General features: G+C 45.8%; 1 protein-coding gene across 3 annotated transcripts; it reads left to right on the top strand.

Annotated features, from left to right (window-relative positions):
* The first annotated feature begins 59 nt into the window (after positions 1–59).
* On the top strand, positions 60–24,652 carry rtn3 (reticulon 3). Of its 3 annotated transcripts, XM_070929470.1 has the most exons (9): positions 60–283; positions 5,987–6,034; positions 10,314–12,941; positions 18,258–18,465; positions 19,733–19,871; positions 20,956–21,025; positions 22,224–22,270; positions 23,171–23,229; positions 23,636–24,652. In XM_070929470.1, exons 1-9 carry the CDS (start codon positions 193–195, stop codon positions 23,682–23,684), a joined length of 3,339 nt encoding a protein of 1,112 aa, XP_070785571.1. In that variant the 5' UTR covers positions 60–192; the 3' UTR covers positions 23,685–24,652. The 3 variants fall into 3 exon arrangements, with proteins under 3 accessions (XP_070785571.1, XP_070785572.1, XP_070785573.1); XM_070929471.1 differs by lacking the exon at positions 10,314–12,941; XM_070929472.1 differs by lacking the exons at positions 5,987–6,034; positions 10,314–12,941.
* The last annotated feature ends 1,653 nt before the right edge of the window (positions 24,653–26,305 follow it).

Below are 26,305 nucleotides of genomic sequence, written 5' to 3'. Positions count from 1 at the left end.
CTTGTTTCCCTCCATCTCTGTCAACCTCTCAGTGCTCGGACGTTGCGTTAAGGTGCGGATCCGAGTCCCGCTCTTGGGGAAATTTGAGGAAAGTCAGACGACGTAAACACCTCCAAAGGACAGCACAAGACGATTTTAAACCGAGACGACAGACATTTCACCGCCTTTGTGCAGTTTTGAAACTACAGCAAAATGGATCCAATGACTCAGTCCGCCCAGATATCATCGTCGCAAGGGTTTGCCGATGGACAGAATTCTGCTGCCAAAGAATCAAAGATGTCCGGTAAGAAATCGCCCGACGTTAAATGAGCTAGCCAAATGTTCCACGTTAATGTTTTACCATTAAATACTATTAAACCGTGTGTTTCGTGTTTATTCGCAGGCATATTGACGCTTTCATCGGTTTACGTCAAGTCCATGACGCAATAATTCAAATTAGCACTGTAGCCACTGTAATGTATAAACCCTTGTCTTTTATATTGCCTGTTGTTAGCCTGTGCGTGGTTGTTACGGGTGTTTCAGATATAATTGGAAACACCTGTGGTGGTGAACATGCCCGGACACACGGCCACCAATCATGTCCGATGTAGCCTCGGCCTGGCCCCGGCGCACGCCGCTGCCTGTTATGGCGATAACTTTACACAAAACGTCATTTCTGAATCTGCTAGCTTGAAGTCGCCCCGGTAATAGGCGGAAGCACAACCTATAACGTTAGCCGGTGTCGACCATGAGACAAGACATTTAACTAAACGGTGCCTTCGGACAGCCGAAATGGTCCTCTATGCAGCGAAACACGGAATTAGCAGCGTTGTTATAACGTTGTCGCAAGGAGGCTGCGTGGTTGGCGGGTTCAATTCGTATGAAAAATAAAAAAAAAAACGTATTAAAAAAAAATATACGTGCTGCTTGTTACATTTGATGCTAGCCGAAGTGAAATATGTGTCCCGCTGACTTTTAACGCAGTCTCACGTCATCGTTCTGCGAGTCGGGTGCCTTTTTTTTGTTGTTGTTGTTGTTGTTGTTGTTGTTAAATGATAAACAAAACACGGGTGTTTTTCTACAGGGAGGTTTGGGGTGACAAAGCGTTATCGATGCTAAATGTTGCGATGCTCTGCACTGCAGATGCATTGTTACTGGGCAACTGCCAGCGAAGGAGGACCTCTTAAAGGCGCATTGCCCCTTTTTTTTTTTTTTAATGTGTGTGTGTCGGGTAAGAGTCCCAGAACAAAACATCAGCACTGTCATTCATTTCATGTCTACTAACTGTCACCACCTCCAGTTTTGCACTCTGTTTTTTTCTTTCTTTTTTTTTGACATTTTCAGGTTGCACAGTCCAGACGAGCCTAATTAAAACACAGGGACCAGTGTTGTCTGCCAGGCCTTTATTGGCAGGTTATTGTGTAGGAGGGAGTGGCAGCTTCACTATCAGTATGTGTGTGTTTGTGTTAAGCTTTCTGATTTGGGGCTCAAAAAAGCTTACATGTGAGCCATTTGAAAATCCTTCAAAGCCGTGTTCTGTTAATCAGATGGGTTGTAGGCTCTATGAGGCGTTATGGCACATGTGGTCATGGGCGTCAACTGGATGTGGCAGGGTGTGGCACGTGACGCCTCACTGGATTATGGTCTTGGAAGCTGCTATCACTAAAGGAGAGGAAAGCAAAAATGAAATCTACTGGGGCACAAAAGAAAAGCTTCTCACAAGGAACCATTTAGGACCACGATTCTTTCCATGCGTACAATCAGGTGATGCACAGTACAATTTAAAAACGACCCCGGTATAATCTAGCCTATTAATCCACAATTACGGGTGGCTCCACGCTGTCCCAGAAAATTTGTTTGGGAATTTCTGCGCCGGATGATGATGATGATGATGCTGATAATTACATGCAGAGGGTAGTTTTGTGTAGCTCTGTGGTGGTGGTGGAGGTGGCAAACACAGCTTTTTCCGAGGCTTCTGTTCGAGCTAGTCTTTGTGTGCCTGGACTAATAATAACAATTTCGCAGGCAGAGCTCCAGAAAACTCGGCTGTGAAAATAAATGGTGGTCCTGGAGCCCTGACCGACCTCCCAGTGATCATTCCGCGGCAGATAACAAACCTTAGTCATTACAGCACTGCTGAGTCACCTCAAAAATACTGGCTTTGGGCCCTCCTCTGCATACACATCATATGGAAAGATGCTGGGGGGGGGGTTTCTTTCTTTTAGACGTGACCTACCTTAACATATTTGGTGAGGTTGGCAACAGATGTCTCTTTTTTGCAACTTTTCTACAATATAAATATCTGTATTGTAGCACATTCACTTCTGTTCACTGAAAATAAAACCAACTAAAGGAGGATTTTTTTTAGTACATATTTTTTGAGGCAGACAGGTTTGAAAAGGTTTACTGTGTTGCTTTGGCATGACGTAACTGCAGGATGAAAATGTAATGTATTAGTAAAAAATGACTGGTTAGGAAATATGAATCCCCCCGAAAATTCTCAAATGGCGGCTGTTGTTTACTTACTGTTGTTTCCCCGGTTTTATACTTATATGTTTTATGAAAAAGCCTCCCAACAGAGATGCATATTTCATTAAGTAATCAGTCAATAAAACTTGTGGCTTTAATGGCATCCTCTCCCCTTTCTCGGTAATTTGAAACATCTACAGGAAGTGCTGATTTGTAATTGCAGTGTCTTTTTAATGTTGGTCAGGAAACAGTGAAGTCGAAGCAATTGGAAATAATCTGTCGATAGCTCTCTTTTTAAAAAAGACAGTTTTCCATCGTAGTATTTTTTCGTAGTAATCCACGCTAGGTTCATCTTTCAGCCCGTGGACGTCACATCGGGCCGCCTTTCCACCTTCTAGTCTGTGGCCGGGCCCCATTCCACTTGACTGGCATGCTGACGGGTGGCACTAGTCACAAAGGAAGTGGCACACTTCAAAACGAGGACCTCATTTCTCAAAGCGCGTTGCATCAGATCTTCGGGCGGGGGGGTGGGGTTAGCCTCGGAGTATTGGTATCGCTGCATTACGTGTAATCTTGTTGTTTTTTTGTTTGTGAAAAGCACTTTAGCACCTCAGATTGTTGCAGCAACCCCGCCAGGTGCAATAATCCTCAGCTCACTGTGTGACAGCTGCAGTTCCCTGTTGTATCTGTGCTCATATTTCACCACAGGAATGTTTAAAGTAACCTTTTCATATCACTGGAGGCATCAAACCCCACCTTTCGCTGAAGAAAATGTCGAGGGGGAAAAAAATAGGTTTTACATAACTTTCTATCGTTTTGATGAGTTCACAAAACTCAAATTACTGTAATAGCAGTGGGCCAAACTTGAGTGACGCACAGCAGTCGTGATTAACGCACATTTCCTTCCTAAACCTTCGTGAAAAGAATAGGTTTGTTTTTTTCTTTTTTTGCTCCCGTATCAATTCTCATCAGTGTTGTTTGAAGGAGCTCGTGTTTTGAATTGAAACGTGCTTCTGATTCGCCGGTCAAGATGGGCGCTGACTGTAAACCATTTGAAAAGTAAAGCACACAAGCAAAGCTTCAAAGGAACACAGAGTTCTTTCAGCCCCCCCCCCCTTTCTCTCTCTCTCTCTTTCTCTCTCTCTGCACTTGTCTTGCCAAGACAACCCTCCTCCCTCCCTCCCTCCACTCCCCGCTGGAGCGGACCATATCACTGAGGTCACAGAGGCAGATCAGATAGCCCTCGGGGGTGGACAGCACAGGATAGCTAGCTGCAGCGGACGGTGGACACGGCAGTAGACCCGCCCTGCACCATCACATCCACTAAGAGATGAGCGATGATAAGAAAGTCAGAGGTCTGCCTTCCAGCTCCTGTCTGCCATTGACAGATTTAACCCAGAAGAACTGTAGTATTTGGAATGTTTACTGAGGGCAGTCTAACCCTAAATGATCATTTCTACAAGTGGACATTTTCTATATTAACAATAGATCAAGTGGCGATGTGAAATTGAATTTCAGCCTCTTTTAGCTCATTGTTTTGGTTGTATGACCCACAAACCTCCGATCTCCTGAGCCTTATTTCCAGCTATAAAAAAAAAAAAAAAAAAAAAGCTCTGGTAAACTGACCACCTGTCCAGCACCGAGCAGCAGGACAAAGGACAAAAAGAACCGCCGAAGAAAGTGGCACATCCAGCCGCTAAAAGAGACGGATATTTTTATTCCTCAGGCGCTGGTAGACTGCAGAGCTTAAAGGAGAACGGATATTGGACTCACGGTGGGCAGAAACACTCCACCATTTGGGATGCTAACATTGCTCCACGTCTTCTGGGATTGTAAAACCCGTTTGCTGACACGTGTGTCGGAACATCTTTTTATAAGCTTGTCTGCTGCCTTCCCCCCGAAAATAACTTAATGCAGCTTTTAAATTAAATTTAATATTCAATCAGTTCTGTCAGTTCTCCTTCATACATTTAGCTTTGTTTCCACCCCACCCCCCACCCCCCTCCGCTGTGTTTAAAACCCTGTCACATGCACTCAAGTCATATGCAGTCCTGCTTTAGATCTGTATGTGGGTGTGCTTTTGTTTTGTTTTCACAGCTTCACATTTTAATGAAAAGACCTATTCCCATAATTTACACACTTTATATTTTTTATTATCATTGTGACCTATAACTTGTTGTGTTTGTCAACAGTGAAAGTGTTTGTGATTTCAAATGCTTTGACGCCATGGTTTTTGTCGAACCACGACATTTAAGCATGTTTTTGTAATACTGTCATAGTTCATATCTATGTTTTTTGCGCGGCGATTACCTTCTTGCAGCCCTCTTAACTCTGCGAGACTCTGCTAAGACTTTGAGCTTGCCCTTTTGTTAAAAAGTGAAGGTGTGGTGTGACAAGAGGCTAACAGCCGCATGAATCCGAGAGAAGGAATGCTGTCCCGCGAGGGCACACCAACCCCAACCTGCCCAGCCTGTACACACACATTTGAGCTGAACTGAAGGGAGATGCTGCACCTCCCTTTTTTCTTTCTTTTTTTTTTTTTTTCAAGTGAACCTGAAACTTGCACATCTTCAGTTCTTACCCATGAGTCAAGATATTTCTCTCCTGGCACTTCCAACCCGATAACAAAGGAGGAGGTGTGGACTCCTAATGACTTCCGCTCCTCACCTCGATGGAGGCTGCGTTCATAATGCAAGATGTAATGTCCTAAAATCTTCTACAGAAATGGTTGCAAAGTTACACTACTTTGTCCAAAAACATAGGGGACCTAACAGTCCAGCCCCCACTCTTCTGGTTTCAGGCTCTCCACCAGATGTTGGAACCCGGCCATTCAGACACAAGAGCGGTCCCAACACCGGTGTTGGGCGATTTAAGGTCTGGCTCGCAGTCCAATTCCAGTTAACCCCAAAGGTTGTTGGACGGGGTGAAGGTCTGGGCTCTGTGCGGGGCCAGTCAAGTTCTTCCACGCCAAGCTGGGGAAAGGGCGTCTTTTATGGGGCCAGCTTTGTACACGGAGGCATTGTCATGTTGAAACAGGAAAGGGACCAAACAACAAAACGTTGGAAGAACCCTAGACCAAACCATGACCAAAAAAAAAACCCACCCCCATGTAGTGCGCATGAAATCCTGCTGGTGTCTATCGTACTAAAGAAGAAAGGCTTGTCTTTCGGTTGTAGTTACTTTGTGGGAAGCCCTTCTGATTGCTCATAGCAACGCTAAAGCAAAGTGCTGAAAAGTGCTTTTTGTCTGTTGAGTAAACTGTCTTGGTCCTGCCTACATAGCAAGTATAAGTGCATGTGTTAAAGTTCTAGGTTTCCTAAAGTAAACAATGAGAGCATATGCATGGGGGCATCTCTGTGAACATTTGTATTTCCTGGTCCTTTTTTAATTTGAAGTAGTTTGTGTAGCATGTAGAGTTGTTAAGGCTGGATAAGTTAACTCCTTGTTTTCTCTTGATTTGAATGCCTTTACTTGGTGCCGTGGTTAGGAGTTCCTTTCTTCTAGGATGACCATTCTTCTGTCCTTTTTATTTTTCCAGATTCCTTTCTTTCCTCTTCGCCTGTATCTCTCATTCAGTCTCCTCAAGGCAAGTGTATGGTTCTCTTACGATGCTCGCCTGCTCTCTCGCCTGCCCCCCTCCCCCCCACCTCTGTTCTGTACTCTCTCGCTGGCCTGCTGCTGTACTGCTTTTACTTCATCCCTCTTTCTAGTGCCCCTCTCCTGCTCGCAACAAAAATAGAACGAACTTGCAAAGAACCGACAACATAGCGAACTCCCAGTCCTAACCCCAGCTCCTCTCCCAGCTCGATCTCGGCCTTTGCCCGCCCCTCCTCCTGCAAACCATGTCACGGTATTCCATCTGTTCCCAGCACTGCTGACCGTCAGTCGCTACACTAATTGTAATTCTTCACCACCACCAACCCCCCGCTGCAACTTGAGATGAAACCTTTTCTAGCTCGTGCCATAAATAGCCTTCTCGACCTATTGACAGATTTCATTGTTAGCTTATTGTTAGGGCTGCGAATCTGCGCATAATCTGAGCTCAACCAACAGCCTACACAGATATTTCCACACGTGGTACATTTAGAAAAATGTTCCCCCCGTTTCCTTTGAGGTGATAGATCAAATTGGCACAAATCACCAGCAGTAACTAGCACGAATCAACAGCAGTCCTTTCAGAATTCACTGCTGCTTGTTCTCGCCTTTTCTCCAGGATCTCTACAGACACCGAGAATTAGATCCGTAAAACCTCACCCCCGCAGCTGCTAGCAATCTGATCCGTGTCAGTCTTTACCGCCTGCTAGCGAGCGATTATTTAGGTCAGCAGCGCTCGCTGTAGGTTCAAGATAATCCCAAGATTGCCACCTTATTTTAAGAAAGCAGAGAAGTTCAAGTTCACATTGTGCGCACAAGAGCAGAAACCTAAAATTGGATCAGTTGGCGTCCCAGAGGGTTGGTCCTATCTTCCTGCTGCCCTAGTATCCAAGCCCCCCCACACACACACACACACACACACACAGCCCCAAGTAGCAACCAGGCCCCGGAGGATGAGTGGCACTGGAGGTATCATCCACCGCCCAGCAGCCTGGGCCCGCCATTGCCTGCGGCTGCTCCCTCGCCCTCCACCCCACTATCTGCTTATGGCTTCGTAGACTTTGCATGTTTCACATCCTTGCTTAAGCATTAAAAATTAGGTTTTCTTTGACCAGTTTTGCTTCTTTATTTTCAGATTCTTTTTGTGCTATGATTTTTACCAGTGTTGCAGGCCCACACTGTGTGCGGACAGCGAACAAATGGTAGCCAATACCGTGCACAAAGTAGTGTTTGTTAAATGGGTAGATGATAACATGAGCCACAAAGTATTCCCAGTCACACGTTACCATTACACGCTTATGTCACAGGCATCCAACCTATTCACTCTAAGTGAGGAATGACAGGGCGTGACTGCACCCTGTGGAATTCGAACTCTTACTGACTCATCTGCTTCTCGGCAAGCAATATCTGACTTGGCTTATGCATTACAGTGTTTTGTCAGTAAATCAATGCCTGGGGATTCTAACTAAATTCATTGTTGAAGGAAAATTAGTGAGGAAGACCGAGCTAGACTAGTTCCTGGGTGCTCTTTTAAAAGTGCCATTGTGGTAAATGTTATTTGAAGAGCATTTGTGAAACAATAATCCCAGCTCAAGGTCCACTTACTGCCTTTTTCTGAGTGTCTTTGAACCAAGAGACAAGGCTTATGACCCCCCCCCCCCCCCAATATACAACCACATGTTATCACATAACCGATGTTGACATGACCAAAGACTATGAGATGGAGTGATGAAACTCGTAGGCGGACCTTGAGTTGATATTATTTTTGTCACACATGCTGCTCCTCAAGGTCAGGAATGACATTTCACATTCAGGGTAGAAAGAGGTTTTTGCCAATGCTAACAAATATATATTTTTGATACCCACATACACAATCACTCAACTCCAGTTACTGCAGAGATTCAGATTACATAAATCACCCGTGGAAGGCCACTGAGGTCTCATTTGGCAGATGGTACATGACTAGTGGCCTATTAGAAACAAGTTGTTGACAGCTTTGTCTGTGCCATGTTCATAAAGCCACTTCTGAATTAGTCCCCCTGGAAAACTAGGTTCTAATCAAGTAGCTGGCTCTGTCTAACATCCGTGGATGTTCAGCACTAGTTGTTTTGAAATTTGTTTACTAGTACAGAGCCAAAGGACTACAACACTGCTGGCAAGATGGAAAGTCTGTTTATGTGGCCTAGTTTGAACAAGGCGTTGTATTGTGGCGCAGGGGTGATGACCGTCCTAGCCAAGACAAAGTGGACCAGTCAGCTGGGCATCAGTGGAAAAGTCTGTGTCTATACAGTGGCAGGGGGGGAGGGGTGGGGTCATGGATCATGCTGACAACACAGCTAACATTCAAGGTTCACTTGAAGTAGGACAGAGCTGATTGATCTTGAAATACCTTTTTTATTTTCTTTTTTTTAAAGAGTGCTTGCTGGGTAAAAGTTCAACCACGATGGAGGTTGGCGTGCATAGGTTGAGCTGGGCCGCTGAGGTTCATTTCCTAATATAGCTGCCACTTCCCCTGTCGTGATGGCTTGATGTCGGGTGTTGGAAATGACATGGGAGATCATTGGTGCTGGAAGGGATCACGGGATTGTTGGAACAGTTGCCTCGAACGTCTTTGGAACTCTGTGGCCTCCAGGATAGCTAGGGGCCACATGGCTTTGGAGAGGGGCCCTGCCATCATAGTGACTGTAAAAGCCTCCTCAGCTGTGTGGCTGAGGAAGTGGTGGCGTTGAAATGACCTGATTAACTACACGGGGACAGCAGTATTATCTAACGCTTGGCATATTTTTCAGCATTTCAGTATCGGAACGTTACATAATTTTGATGTCATAATGGGCATTTAAGAATGACTAATTATGGAGCAAGTAACCGACCATGACAATGAATGAAGTAGAATGAAGGAGTGTTTGAGACATATTTGAGATTTATTCTTTTCTTTTCTATTGTGTTTGAAAAATATTTGCAAGAAATTGTTCTCATCAGCCGCCTGTCTAATTTGCATTTTCTAGGCAGAACTGTTATGATTAGAATTACATGACAGGGCTGACAATTTTATTGGCCTCCCTGATGGTTTACCTCTTTAATGAACAGCCAGTGAACTCTCGATAGACTTGTGTTTACGTGCAGCTAATTCAATGCTTAAATGCTTTTTAAAACTGAAATTGGGGGACCCAACATGTGCCAAGTTGACCATGTTTTAGTTCAAAGTACTGCTGGGGAAGCAAAATGTTATTGAGGAACATTGTGCACCTGGCTAATTACTAAATCAGTTTTCCATCTTTGCTATGTAGCTTGTTGGCTAGGTCAAAACTTGTCGCCGGTGTTTTGTAATTGAAAACAGCAATTGAGATCTGTAGGGAGAGTAGGGGTACATTAGTGGACACCCAAGCCTATTGGCACAAATACATTTCTTTAGAAAAAAAAAAAAATTACATTTGAAAATAGCCAAACTTCCAAGTCACATGAAGCTTTACACAACAAAACAGCCTCATACTTTGTCGGGTAGAAGATCTGTAGTCCATATCTGTCGCATCAGAGGGTTTTCAGTAGGTAATGATTCGTTTATCGTGACTTGCCAAAGCACCGGCGCACTGGGGAGATGTCGTTTGGTCAGTCTTTCTACGAAGAATGTGTTGTGATATAGCATCCCCGGTGAAGGTGTCTTACATAGTCACCACTAGCGGCTCTCATACGCACATAACCAAAAAGTACTTGGGGCTTAAGTCAAAGGTCAGATTACATGAAACTGAGGGGAGAGTTGACTTGTCGTATGTTTGAGTTGACTCTCTGATTTTATTGATGAAATATTCTCAGAGAAACTGTATACTGTTCACCAACAAGCAATCAAGCAAATACGATCAAAAAGAAACTGCTTTCAAGCCTGCAAGTGTACAGCGAGTCATATACACTTGCTATACAAACTGCAACTGACATGCAGTCACCGTGGCCACACACAATGTTTTAAGTCTATCAGTGAGTGAGGTTTTATTTCTTTTGCTGCTTCATTTGATCATTCGGATCATTCAAGTTGCCATACTGAGTGCTGCCTGATGGCAACTTTGTGGAGTAGTTAAGAGCAGCACGCAAAGAGAGAAGATCCGATCCATTATATGAATCCGCCTTACATTTCCATGATGCAATTGCATGAATGCTTGGGCTGCAACATTAAGGCCTCGCTGTGTAATATTAGAAGTGCATGGGAGTTAAGTGACTGTGATTTATATGACCCCCTCCTTTTTCCTCTTTGCTGCCGTTCTTCATGCATGGTGATGCAGACAAAAGAGTGGTCTTGGGCTCTGACAAGCCCTGCGAAGGTGTAGCGACATCCCTTCGCTTTCCTTCCCAACCTGGCTCTTTCACCCCTGGTAAATACGGGAGTGAAGCCGGGCCGCCAGATGAACAACCGGATTCACCGATAAAGACATCTCCAGTTTCGGAGCGAATAAAGGCACTGGAAGCTCTTGCCGCCAAAAAGAAAGAACCTGATTTTAGAAGCGACGGCGGCTTCTCTCACTTCAGAGACCGCCACCATGAGAAATCTCCCACTGAGACCCCAAAATCTCCCACTGAGAAAACTACGCCAACTGTCCAGAAAAGGGGAGGCTCTGCTGAGCAAGAGTCACCAGAATCCCCCTTTGAAGTACTTGGGGATTTAAGACAAGTGAATGAGTTTGAAGAAACAGAAGAGTGGATGAAGGCTCATTTACCTCCTGTGCCAGACTTCGATGCTGTAGATTTAATTAAAGGCACCCTGACTTCAGACAATGTTGCATCAAAGGAGGCTGACATAGATACCCCTGATGCTCCTGCCGCCTTTGCCGGTGTCCCTGATGCTTTCATGGATTCTCCTGTCGAAGCTCCAAAACTGAATGACGAGCACAGTGAAGCACAGAGGCAGCCAAGTGTTGAGGAGGAGCCTGAGTTTGACCTTAGTTTTTTGCCAACAGCCTACATGTGGGATCAGCAGGAAAAATCAGGTGTCCCGGCTCCATCAAATCTGGATTCAGTGCCTCCTGCTTCACCCGCACCTCTTGCAGGCTTTGGCTCCCCAGCTCCTGCCTTCCCACCAGTTGGCACGGATGCTAAACAGAATGTTTCAGACGACAAGAAGGCCACTTGGACCGGAGATCTAGAGCCCCCAGAGGCAAGTGAAGCGGACAGCTCAGGAGAGTCCGATGATACTGTCATTGAAGATGGTGTCACTGTTCCTCCTACATCATCCGATCCAGCAGTTTCAAATGATCCTACCACTATCCCTGCTTCTGCCGCTCCCAGTCTTCCCACTGAGGAAACGGTGACTCCTCCACCAAAGTCTGAGAGGAAGCTAATGCAGGTTCCAACAATTAATGTTATTGAGACTGATGAGCCAAATTACAGTGAAGAGGAGATGGAAATGGAGCTCGAGGCAGAGGAAGATGAGGATTATGAGGTTGTAAAAGACCCAGCCAGAGAGGCTCCAAAAACCCCAGAACCAGGGCCAGACGACAGTAAAAATGAATCGCCCAAGACACGCCCCTTAGAAACTGAATTCATGGAGGGCTACTCTCCTCCATCCTCCCCTGTTGACTCTGATACCGAATACTCTCCCCAACACAAGATACTCAAAACACTTCCTGAGACAGTCCATCAGGAATCTGCATCAAAACCTGAGGCCCTACCCAGTCAAACTGATTCGAAAGACGCCACAACTGATTTATCCCAAACGCAATCTGAAAAATCCCAGACCACCTCCAATAAAGTAAATGATGAACCCTCCCCTTTCATAGTAACAAATGAAGAGGTGGACTTCCCCGACAATGACGACGAGTGGTCAGATGAAGCACAAGATATCCTTGTCAAACCTTGCAAGACTGATCTTGCGTTCATGGAACCAACTCCTTACACCCAATCCAAAGTGGACGAAAAGAGCAACACAGCTGCCAAAGAGGCTTACATGGAGACGGCTTCCCTTTCTAAAACAAGCTTCATGCAAGATGATATATATGACAGACAATCATTTGATTATGATTATGATGCGTCCTCTCCCTTGGATGACATTGACGACAAAGGGCTAAACAATGCTAAGGAGCGGTTTCTCTCTGATCCTTCTCAAGTCCATGTTGAAACACGACATGCAAGCACTGCACAAAAGGACGTTCCAGAGGTCAGTCAAAATCTAGATGATTTCACTTCGGCAAATGATGACGAAGCCTTCCCCAAGCCAGTTGGTCAGCCATCTCTAAGAGAATACCCCCAAGACCCCTATTCCGCTTTCCAAAGTGAGATAATTAGCAGCATTAATGAGCAAGATTTCAATAAGAAAATAGCCACTGACATTGTTACAGATAACGTTGCAAATGGCGATTCCCCCCCAGCACGGAACATTGGCTCAAACATCCAGCAAGACACCAGAGCAGCTCACCATGCATCCGACACAACAAGCAACCCAGAAGTCATTGACCAGAACAACCCGCTTTCTGAGCCGACAGACAGCTTTGTGGAGTTCATGCGAGAGTGCCTGAAATCGAGGCAGGATGAAGAACCTGACGACACGCACCAAGGTGTTCCCTCCAAGAAAGACGTCTGCAAAACTGGTTTGCCTCCTCCCCATCCCACCCCAACCATGGTGATGGATCTTGAACAAGAGCAGCTTACTATCAGTGCTCTCAAAGAGCTGGGCAGCAGTCAGGAGGAGGAGATGGCGTCTCTCCAGTCAGAGGTTCCTGACCAGGACAAAGCTAACCCCAATGCCACATCTATACAGCAGTCTTCCATTACCTCAGTCCCTAATCCTCCATGTTCCCAAAGCAACCGTGTGTTCGACAGCACGTATTCCAAAGAGGTAGAGGCCATCGACGAATGGGTGGCTGAAGCCTATCACCTTGCTGAGCATGTCTTGACAGCAATACTAACCCACTTATCAGGTAACACCTCTTCCTTCTGGGCAGTAGGCCTGCTAACTTCATGCAGTCACCTCAACAGGACCCCCTTTCTCACTTGCACTTTGTAACTGCCTGCTCCTCTTCAAAAAGTTGTTTTTGTTTTTACTTATCATATACATGTATGCATAGGCTTTATGGCAAGAAAAACAATTACGTAAAGTAGGTGTGCCAAACAAGAGGTTTTGAAAAAATCAAAAGGAAACCCCCAAAGTTGCCAGCTTTGTCTTTGTTGGTGCCCCTGGCCAAGCCGAAGCCGGTCTTCTCTCCTCAGTTCAGTACTGTACTTCCGTTTCTTGTTACGGCTCGTCCAACGTATGCAGCAATACCAATATTACCCTGTACCCATATAATACCTACCCTCGAAAAAGAACTGTTTTTGTGAGACAAGGACTTTGAGTTGGCGAAATGAAATGTTTTTATCGTTCAGGTGACAGACAACGGGTTAAATGTTTCTACGTCGCTCGTTATGGCCTTTTCAATCCAAACCACTCGCAGTTTAAATAAATTCAGCTCTGTTGGAGAATTCACTCATTTTGTTGATTCAGTTGCTCATGAGCACCTTTCCTCTGGCATGCTCTGACACAACCCATAGTTGCACATTATTACAGCGTGAAAGCGCACGTCAAATGCCGAGAAGCAGTTAAGCAGTTGGGGCAGGTGTTCTAAACGCCTGATCCCCTGGGAGAAACGCACCTCCTTAATGTCCCGGGAAACCGCCTTCGGGCTTACACGCAATGCTAAATTGTGTTACCATATTGCCCACCTCAGGTCACATGTTTGAGGAGATTTTGTCGAGTAGTTGGGATACATAAAACACAAAAAATGTTTGTCCAGAAAGTCAGAGGGGCAGTTGTTACAGATTATAGGAGCCAAACCGCAGTGTAATGTGCTATATGGGCTCCAAGGCTGCCCACGGTCCAGTGATCCCCCGCTCCGTTTTGACGGCCTTCTCTCCTGCCCTCCGACCTTTCCAGCTGGGCAGCGGTCCATCCACAGAGAGAGGGGGCGGTGGTTTAAATATGGTGCCCAAGTGTTGGCTTGCATGTGCCTTGGAAGTCACGGGGTACAGTCAATCCCCCCCCCAGCGTCGGGTTTCTGCCTTGATGCAACTTTCCACCGCACACTGGGTGAAGACCATGACACGATGACGAGGCAGGGTACAAAAAAAAAAAAAAAAGAGAAAGTGATGTGAAATGAATTGCATAAGTATTTCCGTGTCGTAATTCGTACTCGCGTTTCAGGCGGGATGACGTGTTGGGGAATTTGTGTGCCGTCAGGTCTTTCGGCCCTCACTTTTCCAATCCTCCCCTCTTCAGCCAGGTGTGACCAGCCTGCTTCCATGTATGCACAGCTTACTGTGGTGGGTTATTGTGTATACACTTCATTAATGGATGGCCAGAGCAAGGGTAAAGTACTGGAAGGTGTTATTTTCAGGAGTTAGAACAGCCAGTTCTGCAGTACCACCCCCCCCCCCCCTTTCTCTGCAAACATGATCTCCATTCCACACACATATGCACAGAGGCTGGTATGCAGACAGTAATCCTAACACATTCAGTGCTACGTCTACACGTTTTGAATACGTTATCCGAGAGTTGCCACCCCCCACCCAGAGAACACAGTGCTGGTTCTGTAGCAACCAGAAACCAAAGGAAAGTGTGCAAAAGGAAATGTCAGTCAGGTTCGCGTCATTTTAAAGCCATCGTGTTAACTGTGAAGCTTGTTAGCAGAGCACATAGCAACGGTATTGTTTCCCAATTCATTATTGTATTAATGACTCGGTGTTGATGAGGAAGTTCTGCAGGGGAGCCTGTGTTTGTTGAATCCCCCCCCTCCTCTTCCAGCCATGAGCGTGTGCTATTTTAGTGCTTCTCTGCAGTGCTGCTCCACAACTCAGTAGGTCATCAGGCGGGGTACATTTGGCTAGGTGAATTCGTTTTTCAATTGGTGTGCCTGTCGTTGTGCTGAATATGCTCGCCATTTGCTGCATTGCCGCACCAAGTTTATTGGTCAAATAACCTCCCCCCCCCCCCCCCAAAATAAATTCTGTCACAGTCGTCCGTCATAGCCAAAAGTGATTCTCTGCGTGTCTCTTGTGGGGTAGCGATACCAGGCTCGTCGCCGCGGCTTCAAAGACTAGTTTAAATCAAGCAGCCCAGTCGGTATTCACGCTGCTCGTAATGCATCGTGGCTGCCCGTCATTATGTTGGTTTTCCAGCCCAGCACCGCTAGAGACGGCGACCGGAGCTTTTAGCAGCGGGATGTGCGTCTCGGGAGTTGGTGGCGACCAGACCCGAGCTAAAAGGAGAGCGAGGGTCGGACTTTCGCCACCGCCAGGACTGGAAATGAATGCCAACGCCGCTCCGTGTCTGCTGGACGCGTGAAAAGGCAGTTGTTGGCTAGCATGTTGACCACATCAATAATATGTCAGTGGTGGGTTTCCAGCTTGTTCCGTCGCCCCTAGTGGCAAAAAACCCCCCAACCAATTAATGCATAACAAAATCTATTGTTATGCTTTTGCAGCTTACAGTAGTTGCATCTGAAGCATCCTGCACTGAATCTTGTGTACCAACCCGTCGTGTGTGTGTGTGTGTGTGTGTGTGTGTGTGTGTGCGCGCAGCTTAAACAGCAGTGCACCGCGAAAGCAGGCCACCGCGCCTCAGCAGAGTAGAGCGAGGGCGAGAGACATAGAAACAGGGAGAGGGAGATAATGAGCGACGGCCTGCCGAGCTCCGGCTGCCTCCCCGTGGGTACCGGCAGCAGAGCACGCTGGGGGGGACGTGCGCGCACGCACACACACACACACACACACACCCTTGCGGTGCGGGCTGAGGAAACCCCGTTCATCATTGCCGCCGGATGAAAACATGGCATCTCCTGGGGAGTCGGCTTCGTCTCCAGCCGGGCCGCGGGCGCAGTCGCAGTCGCCAAATCACTTCTGAAGATCCTGATTCATGAGTCCACTTGTACCCGAATCCCGTCAACCCACTCGCATGAAAAGCTGCACTGCGCTGGAGTTATGAGGTTTTCCACACGGTCTCATTGTGGGCTGAACAATAGAGCTCTCTCTCTCTCTCTGTTTGTGTCTGAGCCCCACAGCAGTGCTGCCGCCGCCGCTCATTCTCTCAAATTCTTGTAAACAGGTTCAGCTGTCGACTCACGGCTCACGAATAAACAGAAACCGCCGGATTAACATCAAAGGAAGTCCGACAAATCGGTTCGATATCTAAAGCAGAATTTCTCCTCCAGTTTATCCACATATTTAACCTCGTAGTGTTTGCAAAACATACGTAAAAAAAAAAAAAAAACTAGAAAAGGGTTTCACCAAGGAGTCATGATGTTTGCCCATATTTACTCTGGTGCTGCACTAAATGATTGTTTGTATTTGTTGTTGCCATGTATTGTGGCGTGTCAAGAGATTGGGGTTCAGCCGGACTATCGCCCGACCCAAAGTGTGGAGTGTAAGAAAGCGCAGAGCAGCCAGATGTCTTCAAACAGCAGAACAGGTGGTGTCGAGGTCACGGTAGCCCCCCCCAAGCTAGCTCTCTCAGTTTATTCAAGACAAATATTTGCACCATGGCCTCCTAACCGACGCCAGTCTCTTCAGTGGAGCAGTGTATCTGTACTACACAGGAGTAACTTGCATGTTGAGTTTCATGAAGGTTTTTTTTTTTCTTTCTTGTTGTTCTACTATGGCTATTTTGTTGTTTTGTTTTGTCATAAAGGAATGCGGCCCTCAATTCAAGCGTTGTTGGGAGTTTTAATGTCCCTGAGAAGCAGGTCGAGGATGTTCCCTTTCGCGACATATCTGCGACAAGGAATGTGTGTGTGTGTGTGTGTGTGTGTGTGTGTGTGTGTGTGTGTGTGTGTGAGACCTCGTGTGCACGGACCTGAGGCTGTTGTCAGTTGCGGTGTCCGTATTGAAAGGCGTTCGACTTACTCTGTGCTTTTAAAGTCCCGGCTCACAGTCAGGAACATGAAAACCATCTAAAGGAATTCAAATTCCCTCTGGCCAGAGGCTTAAAGACAAAGTAGGGCCGATAAAGGCTCACTTGGCATAATATGTGACTCACGCAGGTCTTCTTTTTGGATTGGGAATCTGAGTCTAAGACAAAAAAAAACAAAAACAATGTTTGCTGTATCGTTTTTCTCAGCCTTCTGCGATATATGTGTGTGTGTGTGTGAGAAGGTCCTAATATAACGTGTGTTCCCATTAAAACTAGCTGGAGCACTGAGGCCTGAACCGTCCCCGGGGCATCAGCCCACGTGGTTTTCTCCACCACTTACACAAGGCTTTTTTTAAATACCCCCTTTTTTTCTCCCCACACAGAGGGGTGGGGGGTGATGGGGGGGGGGCAGCTTGAGAGTGCCAGCCCCCATTCCAGCATTACATAACCACCTTGTATAGGAGGCTATCGCTTCTGCATGCACGACTCCTCACAGGACATGCATACAAACATGAAGCGGGCATCTACAGTGCAATGCGCCCCCCCCCCCCCCTCAGTTGTTCTCAGCTGCAGGTGCCCAAAGGAGATTTATGGCGCATACTCGTGTTTTATTGGGCCAAAGTTGCAGAGTAGGAGTTTTGGTTAGCTGGGGGGGGGGTTTGTTTTTTTTGCCAGGCCTGGCTTACAAGTTTCAGAAGGCCAATATCAGTATTACTGCAGGAAATCCACATCACTTGTACTGGTGTTCAATGCCTGGAAATACCAAGTGGCCAGGGCCTTTATTTACCTCAGCTGCAGAGAGATCAAGGCCTTTATTTGGAGCTGCTTTGTAAAAGTGTGTAAGAAACCTTCACATTTACCGTTAAAAACGAGCCGCCAAAGTAAATGTCACTACTGGCTCCGTGTTCACTAGTTGTATGTTGTTGTGTACTAATACTTGTCCACCAGTACAACAACAGAGGTCGCGACGTACTCGCCGCTCGGATACACTGTCTTTTCCCCCCACTAATTATTTCCAGTTGCCGTAATTACGCAGCTTTTATTAGCGACCGGCCTTTTTTATTCGTTTGTTCTGGCTATTATTTGTGACTTTGACTTAATTGAATTTCTGAATTTACTATAATCATCTCTTTTAGAGTTTGTAACTGGATGAAAAATCCTCTAAAACTGAATTTCTCCGTCGAATACCATCAAATGCTTTCGAGATGGAGGTCGTTTTTTCAGATCATTTCGGGCTTCTAGACTATTCTCATGTAGTTTTATTCCAACGTCATATCATGATATTCCATTGTAGGCCAGTTCTGAGCAGACCGCCACCGCCTGTCTAACCCCCTTGTCTCCGCTTCTCCTGCAGTGAAGGATCTGGTGCATTGGCGAGACCCCAAGAAGTCGGGCTTGGTGTTCGGCCTGTCCATGCTGCTGCTGCTGTCGCTGGCGGCCTTCAGCGTCATCAGCGTGGCCTCCTACCTGCTGCTGGCCCTGCTCTGCGTCACCATCACCTTCCGCATCTACAAGTCTGTCGTCCAGGCCGTGCAGAAGTCCAGCGACGGGCATCCCTTCAAGTAACGGCAAACCCTCTCTAGAAATTTTTATGAAATTCTATATTAGCTGCTTTTGCTCTGACATTTTTTTTTGATTTGACATCTTAATCCTTATTTAGAGCGTTTCTTCAGCTGATCGGACTTGAAGTGTTGATATGGCACCAAAAAAAGTGACAGAACGACGGAAACTGGACTCGGCGTCTTGGCCGATGGCAGCTGAAGTGACAGGAATACTCGCAATGCCAGCCAAGTTGCTACGTGATGCACGTTACGATGTTTTGCTGTAGTCCAGAACCAAATATCCCCCCCGCGGAAAGATTTAATATCCTACCCTGCCTGTACGGAATAATATAAGGCGCACAAATGAAACTCATTGCAGTGCACTGAGCCATGGCCCGCACGTTTTAAACCACTGCCCCGCATAACCCGTTCACACCACACGCAGCTACCAGACTACCAAGTCTCCGAATGTTAGAGGTCAGGCGTGACATTGCCCCGCCGTAACCTCGGCCTCCTCTGCTTTTATTTATAGAACAACTTTTATGGCGGAGCCTGAGCCCGGGCCCGGGGGGGGGGGGCTAAATCCTCCCCCTTGGTAGCTCATTAAGCCTCCAAAGTGAATCATTCAGAAAAGGCGAAAATGGAAATTGATGCGTGACGTTCTCCAGTTAGGGCTGCAACTAACGAACACTGTTCAACAAGTGAATATTTACTGTAGATTCTCGACTAAATGGTTACTAAGGTAACGGCAGTCCCAAAGAAAAGCTGTGGCCAACACTAACAAATGATTAAATAAAACCGGGGTGTCGTGGAAACGCCAGGGGTTTGCCAAGTTCTTAGATTTCTACTTAAAGGCAGTCTTCAGATCATTTGCGACGGCACCTGCCCCCTTTTTATTTTTATTTTTTTTAGGTCCAGTCCAAATAGGAAAAGTGAGAGGTTTGTTCAGTTCTCTGTTTTGAAACCACTTCAGTTTCCAAACATCCTGCCAAGATTTCCCCAAGAGCACTCGCTGAAGCAAGCGCTATCGAGACCGGCTCCAGTAATCATTGAGCCAACAGCCCTATGAGCCCCACGCAGATTATTATGGTCCGTTTGTGCTGCGTGGTGTGAAGATTCTTATTTGCCCGCCCCCCCCCCCCCCCCCCCCCCCCCCCCCAAAGCTTTCCACCACAGGCTGCTTCTACGTGTTTTCCTGCAGCACTTTTCAGCCCAGACACCAAGCCTCATTTTGTGCTCACCTTCCCCTCCTCCTCCTCCTCCTCTTCCTCCTCCCCCCTCTCTGCAGAGCGCTGATAGATAAGGATGTCAGCATCCCCCCGGAGACCTTCCGCAAGCACGTGGACGCCAGTCTGACCTACATCAACCGAGCCCTGAAGCAGATGAGCCGCCTCTTCCTGGTCGAGGACCTCGTGGACTCCCTGAAGGTGAGCAGCTCCGGCCCTCCGCCCGCCGTCCACCGTCACCCCGAGTTTGAATCGTTTCGCCGGCTTATAACGTCCCACTCTGTCCCAGAAAGACTCGTCTCCTGGGTGCGGCCTTTTTATAACTCTGATTGGTACAGTAGTAACTCCTCACTAGGGGGAAATCACAATCTGATTAGTATAGTTAAAATAAACCCAGCGGTTATGATAATTATGTGGAGAATAAAAAACATTTGATAGACAAAAGGAGGCCTGGCATTGCATCAGGGTAATGTGCTAATTCAGTTAGTTACACCAGCAGCTTGTGGTTTGGTTGTTGTAGGTGAAAGGAGGCGTGGGCTGCGATGTGATAACCAAACAATCACTCGCATGTCCAAGATGTTATGTCGGCAAAGACATTCCCATACATACAGGCCCACTTGTACCTACGTATACTCAGAGATGCGTGAGTTTTAAACTGAACAGAAGCTTGTGCAGGAGACGTAGGAAGCTAGAAGCTTCTATAAAGACCACTCACTAAAAACACAATGTAAACAGGATTACAATGATCCCCGTTCCCCGTCACATTTATGCTTAGTGTCTGAAAAGTCACAAGTAAGTATAGCCATCAGATAAATGTAGTGCAGTAAAAAGTAGAATCTTTTATTCTGAAATGTAGTGGAGTTAGAAGTATTAAGTAGCATGACATTGAAATACCCAAGTAAAGTACAAGTACCTCAAAGTTGTACTTAAGTACAGCATTTGAGTACATGTGCTTAGTTACATTCCGCTACTGATGACTTAAACAAGTACAAATGGGTATAAAAAAAAAACACAGCCGGGAAAACATTTAAAGGACCCCTATTCAGAAATTAAATTAAATCCTTTAAACGAGCCGTCAGGACTTCCATAAGGTTGTGACGTCACAACTGCACAGTCACCGAACCCGGAGAAAGGGAGCTTTTGTTTCTTTAAAAACAAAACAAAAATCTGGATGTTATTGTAGTTTCAAAATTTGTACAATTTTGCTTCTCAGAGACTTCTCACAGTTGCCCCCCCCCCTCCCCCTCGTGGGCTTCTTTGTGTTTTCTTGTCTTGCTCTCACCAGCTGGCCGTGGTCATGTGGCTGTTCACCTACGTCGGAGCCGTATTCAACGGAATCACCATTCTCATTCTGGGTAAGCACCGTGGGCGACCGAGAGTCGTGCCACGTTCACATTCACCGCGCTCCAGGAAGAAGTGGATTGTGTCCGTTTTTGGCAGCGGTGAAAGGCTCCCATTGAAAATGTCCTTGTGAATGATGAGCGGTACATTTCAACAGCATCCTCGCAGTTTGCCGGGCCTTCACTGTAAACTCTCTACTTTCTCTCTTGAGCCCCCATGAGAACTCCTGATTGAAGTGATGGTAACATTTCTATATAAACAACCATTTCCACACATAAGAGTCTGACACTGGCTGTACTGGAAACCTGCCTACGAATACGAGCAGTGGGCCAAGGTTGCAACTATAACAACCCATTGTGGAGACTCAAGGCCCTTCCAGTTGTCTACAGTGGACCTGGACATGGATGAACATACATTTATTCTAACCGACCAAATAACGCATCATGATGAAATTGGTCTTCATGTCTTCTGTAACAAAAGAATTCGAAATGTGGCCTTAATTTCTGTATTTATCTATATTTATTTATTAGTGTCACAGATGGAGGACTGAGATAATGTCGTATTCATCTCCAACTACAAACCACAATGAAATACAGTCAAATCTATAAAGCATGCAAAAGCTAACATATAAAATATAAATGCAGTCACCGTAAATCCATAATTCAATGAATGCAGAAATAACTGTATATTTGTAGGAATGTACGTATTTATTTATTTCCTGATTAGTTACCGACATTTACGTGTTTTTTTTTATTTAGTTCATCATTTTATTCATTTTTTTTGTCCTCCAGCTTTTTATTTGAATTATAAAGATGGACGACATGACCGCTCCCCCGAAAGTGAAGCCAAAAGATCTCAATCGCCCCCTGGTGGCTGGCTGCAGTATAGGCCGTAAGCCCCGCCCCCTCCGTGATGTTGCCAAATACATTTTCCCCCAGAGATGGTTTCTGTCATTTTCAGGCACTTCTTATCACAACGGTGTTTTTCCCGATAAGTTTGGTTTTAATGAGTCATTTGATGCTATTAAAAACAGGGTCACCAAATGTATTTTGGCTTCACTTTTGTACCGTGGGAGGAAGTGGAGACGCGTCGGCCATCTTTATGTGCGGCCTATGGTTTGAGTTAATAGGCATAGTTACACGTTTCAATGTCCGGTCAGCATGTGGCCGTCTCTCTTAACACCGCCCTCTCTCTCTCTCTCGTGTCCTCCAGCTGACATCCTCCTCTTCGCCGTGCCTCCGGTCTACGAGAAGAACAAGGTGAGAGTGTGACCCCCCCCTGTCCCCAGCTCATGATGAATAAGACCCTCCCCCCGACAGCAGCGATGACCTAAGTCGTTCGCGAACATACCCCTCAGCGGTGAGCTCACTGCATGACTCCAGTCCTCATCAGACACTGAAGGCTTTCTCCACCCCCCCCACCCCCCACCCCTTGTTGCTGTCCAGTGCCCGGCTGAAGTCACTCCACTGTTAGGGCCCATCATGTTGACGCACGTCAGGCGAAATGGGAACCTTGATGAGTTTAGGGCGTTATACTCACCAACTGTTTGACCGATAGGAAACTTCATGAAGCCCGGCGTCACCGTTTATTTACGGTTCCTCCCAAAGTTAGGTTTCTTGTAGCAGCTTTGTCAGAGAATCCGTTGTGATCCACGCTTGACTCCCAGAAGGAGCTGCGTGTTCTGGCCTCGTCCCGCAGTTGGACGTGCCCATGATGCCTCCATAGCGACGCTCCCGTATGCCCATATATCCCCAACTCTGCGTGACAGAGCAGTGGTTTCACTCCCAAGCTCTTTCCGGATCGTCTGAGCTCCTCACCCCGTTCCTTTTTTTTTTTTTTTTTTTTTTAAAGCCCGGGGGTATGTTCGTACGGCGCGTTGCCACGAGGCAAACCCGTCGGAATGTAGATCGACCTGTAAATCAAGAGCCTTGCCTCCAGGCTCGGCTCTCACTCGACAGTTTCCTGTGTCCGCACTGCGGCTGATCTCACGCTCCGCCTTACTCTGAGGTCCTTCAACCAGTCCGGCCCCAACAGGCGACGCCATTGGCGAGAGTCCAACGCGCGCCACTTTCATTAGGTTGTACATTGGCCGAATGGCTAGTGGTGGTAATTCTTTTCCCAGACGGACGCGCTCACCTTCTCATCCTTTCTCCCTCCAGACCCAGATTGACCAGTACATCGACCTGGCACGCACTCAAGTCAACACCACAATCGCCAAGTAAGTCAAACTTATCGAGTTCTAGGTCAGTGGTTCCCAACCTGGTGAGGGGGGGGGGTGTAAGAACAACTAAATTTAAGGCTTATTTTAGAAGTTTATATCTTTATTTATGTATTTATTACAAAGGCTGCCTGGACTATTAAAACGTACGTATGATGGTGAAATTAAAAGAAAATCATAATCCGGAGATAGAAGTGTGTTCCTAAAATATCCACAGGAAATGGTCTGTCCAGACTTTTCTACACTTTGCTAGTTTTACACAGACTTCCTGCAGGTACCCAGGTCACCATTTAGCTTCGTTGGACGGTTAATTGTTCTGTGCCGTTATTGTTTTTGATGAATATAATGAAACATATATATATGTGTGTATATATATATATATATACGTTTTTGTTTTCTCCCACAGGTTGCAAGAGAAACTTCCCGGAGCCGTGAAGCGCAGCAAAACTGAATGAATCAACCCCACCATCAGAAAACCTCCATGTCCACCATCATCCTCATCTCCATCACCATCTTAAACCCCCCTGACCTTCTCCTACCCCTTCTCCGCCCTCCCCAGTCTAACCCCCCCCACCCCCCCCCACTCCATCAACCATCAGCACCCTACTACACTGAACCTTGCTAGGTAGAAAATCTCTTGAGCTACTCGATATTCAATGTAAAACTACTGCGCAGCTTAACTCGCAAGCATTAAAAAAAACAAGACAAGAAAAAAAGAACTGTGCCTGTGCAGACAGGAAGCACGTCGCTAGTGAGGAAGTGATGTAACGCCGCGGCGGACCCCGACTGTCCGTGGGCGTGCCACGGGGGAACGGAGGCAGGGTCGAGTGAACTAGACTGAATCTATGACCTGGCTTCGTCGTGTACAGCGAGCAGTAGAGGGGGTGGGGAAGCGGTGGGGGGTGTGGGTGGTGGATGATGGCTGTTAATGTCTCACACACACGCACACACACACACACACACACACACACACACACACGCACACAGGAAAAAAAAAGAAAAAAAAAAGCAAATGTCTGTACTTTGATCCACACATTTCCCTGAAGCTAGATGCATAATTTAAGATGGGGAAAGTTGAAGGAAAGGAAAAATGACAAAACAAAACAACAACAACAACAAAAAAAAATAGAATAAAACCAACCTTTTGGGTGTCATCGCGGCTAGTCGTATCCTGCTCTCTTGCTCTGCTGCTGCTGTGTGGATAGAATACGAGTTCATTTTTAGAAACTGGCAATGGGTTCGCTGTTACCGATTGGCCTGTTCATTGAGTTTGTTTCCATTCACTCTACAGGTACTTCTGTCTGTAAGTTTCTGCAATGCACTGAACTTTTATTTTCATTTTTTTTTTTTTGTTTTTTTTTTGTTTGTTTTTTTAAACCTCCCCCCCCACGAGCAGGTTGAAATAAAAGGATTGGAACACTGAGCCAGCTGTGATAATTTGGTCTAGTTTTTTGGAACAGTTTTCTGTATTATGTACATACACCTTTAAGACAAGTACAGCCCCCCCCCCCCCCCCCCCCCCCCGCTGTATGGAACACGTTAGCCTCGCTTTTTTTATCAAAAGACAGTTCCCCCTCACTTGCAGCGGTCCTAACTCCCTTTTGTTGCACCTGTTCCAAGCCACAAAGTGTTGAGGTCTCACGTTCACTTGTACATTTTGATTCTTCTTCTCACTAATTATTGCTATTACTGCTATTAATCATAGGATGGCTGCTTTGACTCCGTACTAGCTTGACAACAGCATTGTAAGAGTTACGTTAAGTGTCACTGAGCTTCATAATGTTAAACTGGGGGGTCTTTCAGGGGCCTCCTGGGAAATAATTCCTGATTGTTTGATAAGTTAAGAGATGCGCTCACTCGTGTGTTCTCGCACGCTTAAATCCCAAAATGGCTTCCCAGTTCGCTGTTGGTGTTTTTGGTTTTTTTTTTTTGTTTGTTTTTTTAAAAAAATCAACTGGTTGAGTTTCAAATCTATGGAGTCTAGAGTGTGCCACCAGAATAAATATGGACATTTACAGTGTTTCAATATAATTTGACCAAAATCCTAACACAAGGTCCATTTAATAGCTTCTTCTGGAGCTTTGAAGAGAGAGTGAGTCACGGTTGAAAGCTCTGGGGAAAAAAGTGATTTATTTTTTGTATTTGTTTTGCGTGACGAATGAACTTTCCCAGCCAATTTGATTATAATCAATTGATACTAAAACTTGTGAATTTATTCACTCAGTGGAAAAACAGAATCTAAAAAAATCTTTACGTTTACGTCTGCGATTCCACTTTAAAATATGAAAAAATTGAAACATTTATAACTGAATTTGTTGTTTGTTTTTTTTTAACTATCAATTAAAAAGAATAGTTATAATTGAAGTCTAAAAACTATTGGCACATTTTAGACTCCATACGGAAAACCTCAACGGTGACCTGAGAGTATGTTTTTGGAGATTGGTGTAACTGAAATTAGGGGTTGCAATTTCTAAATAAAATAAAGAGTGTAGCTGGGGAATATGGAAGACATTTTTTGTTTCATTTGTGTTTTTTTTTTGTTTTTTTTTGGAGTGGTTATTCTAAAGCTCTGTTTGTCACTTAGTTCTTTTTCTTTGACTGCCATGAAGTGCATGTCATAGCGTAAGCTGGAAAACCGATTCTCACCCTTTTTATATAGGCTGTATCATATTCTTGACCCTGAACCTTTTTCTGTTTAATATGATTATTACTTGTGATCGTTTCAATGGTGTTTTTGAACTCGGTTAAAAGAAGAAAAAAAAAAAGAAAAAAGGAGAAAAAAAAAACCACACACACACACACACACACAGAGTCATATGTTAGCGCTACTGCTACGTCTCCATATTTGTTTTTAAGGGATGATTATATAGATGGAAATGAAATGACTAGTTAGTGTTGCTGTTGATGTCATTGTGCCCCAAAGTAAGTTTGCTGGGAGTAAATGCCCCCCCCCCCCCCATTCCCGAATGGCAGACAGTGGCAGATCATCTTTTTCATTGCCTCCCGATGCAGTAACTACTACCAACAACTACTACTACTACTACTACTACTACTCAGACATGTGCCTGTGTGCTGA

The sequence above is a fragment of the Enoplosus armatus genome, chromosome 23 (assembly GCF_043641665.1).
Source record: "Enoplosus armatus isolate fEnoArm2 chromosome 23, fEnoArm2.hap1, whole genome shotgun sequence".
NCBI classification, from domain to species: domain Eukaryota; kingdom Metazoa; phylum Chordata; class Actinopteri; order Centrarchiformes; family Enoplosidae; genus Enoplosus; species Enoplosus armatus.
Note: the sequence above shows the minus strand (reverse complement) of the source record. Positions and strands in the feature narration are given on the sequence as shown.

What these genes read in the sequence shown, in the direction of transcription:
- rtn3 (XM_070929470.1), top strand. Translation starts at nt 193, where the DNA reads ATGGATCCAATGACTCAGTCCGCCCAGATATCATCGTCGCAAGGGTTT. An exon ending in CAAAGAATCAAAGATGTCCG is followed by an intron (nt 284 to 5,986) that starts GTAAGAAATCGC and finishes TTATTTTTCCAG; the next exon opens with ATTCCTTTCTTTCCTCTTCG. An exon ending in AATCACCATTCTCATTCTGG is followed by an intron (nt 21,026 to 22,223) that starts GTAAGCACCGTG and finishes CGTGTCCTCCAG; the next exon opens with CTGACATCCTCCTCTTCGCC.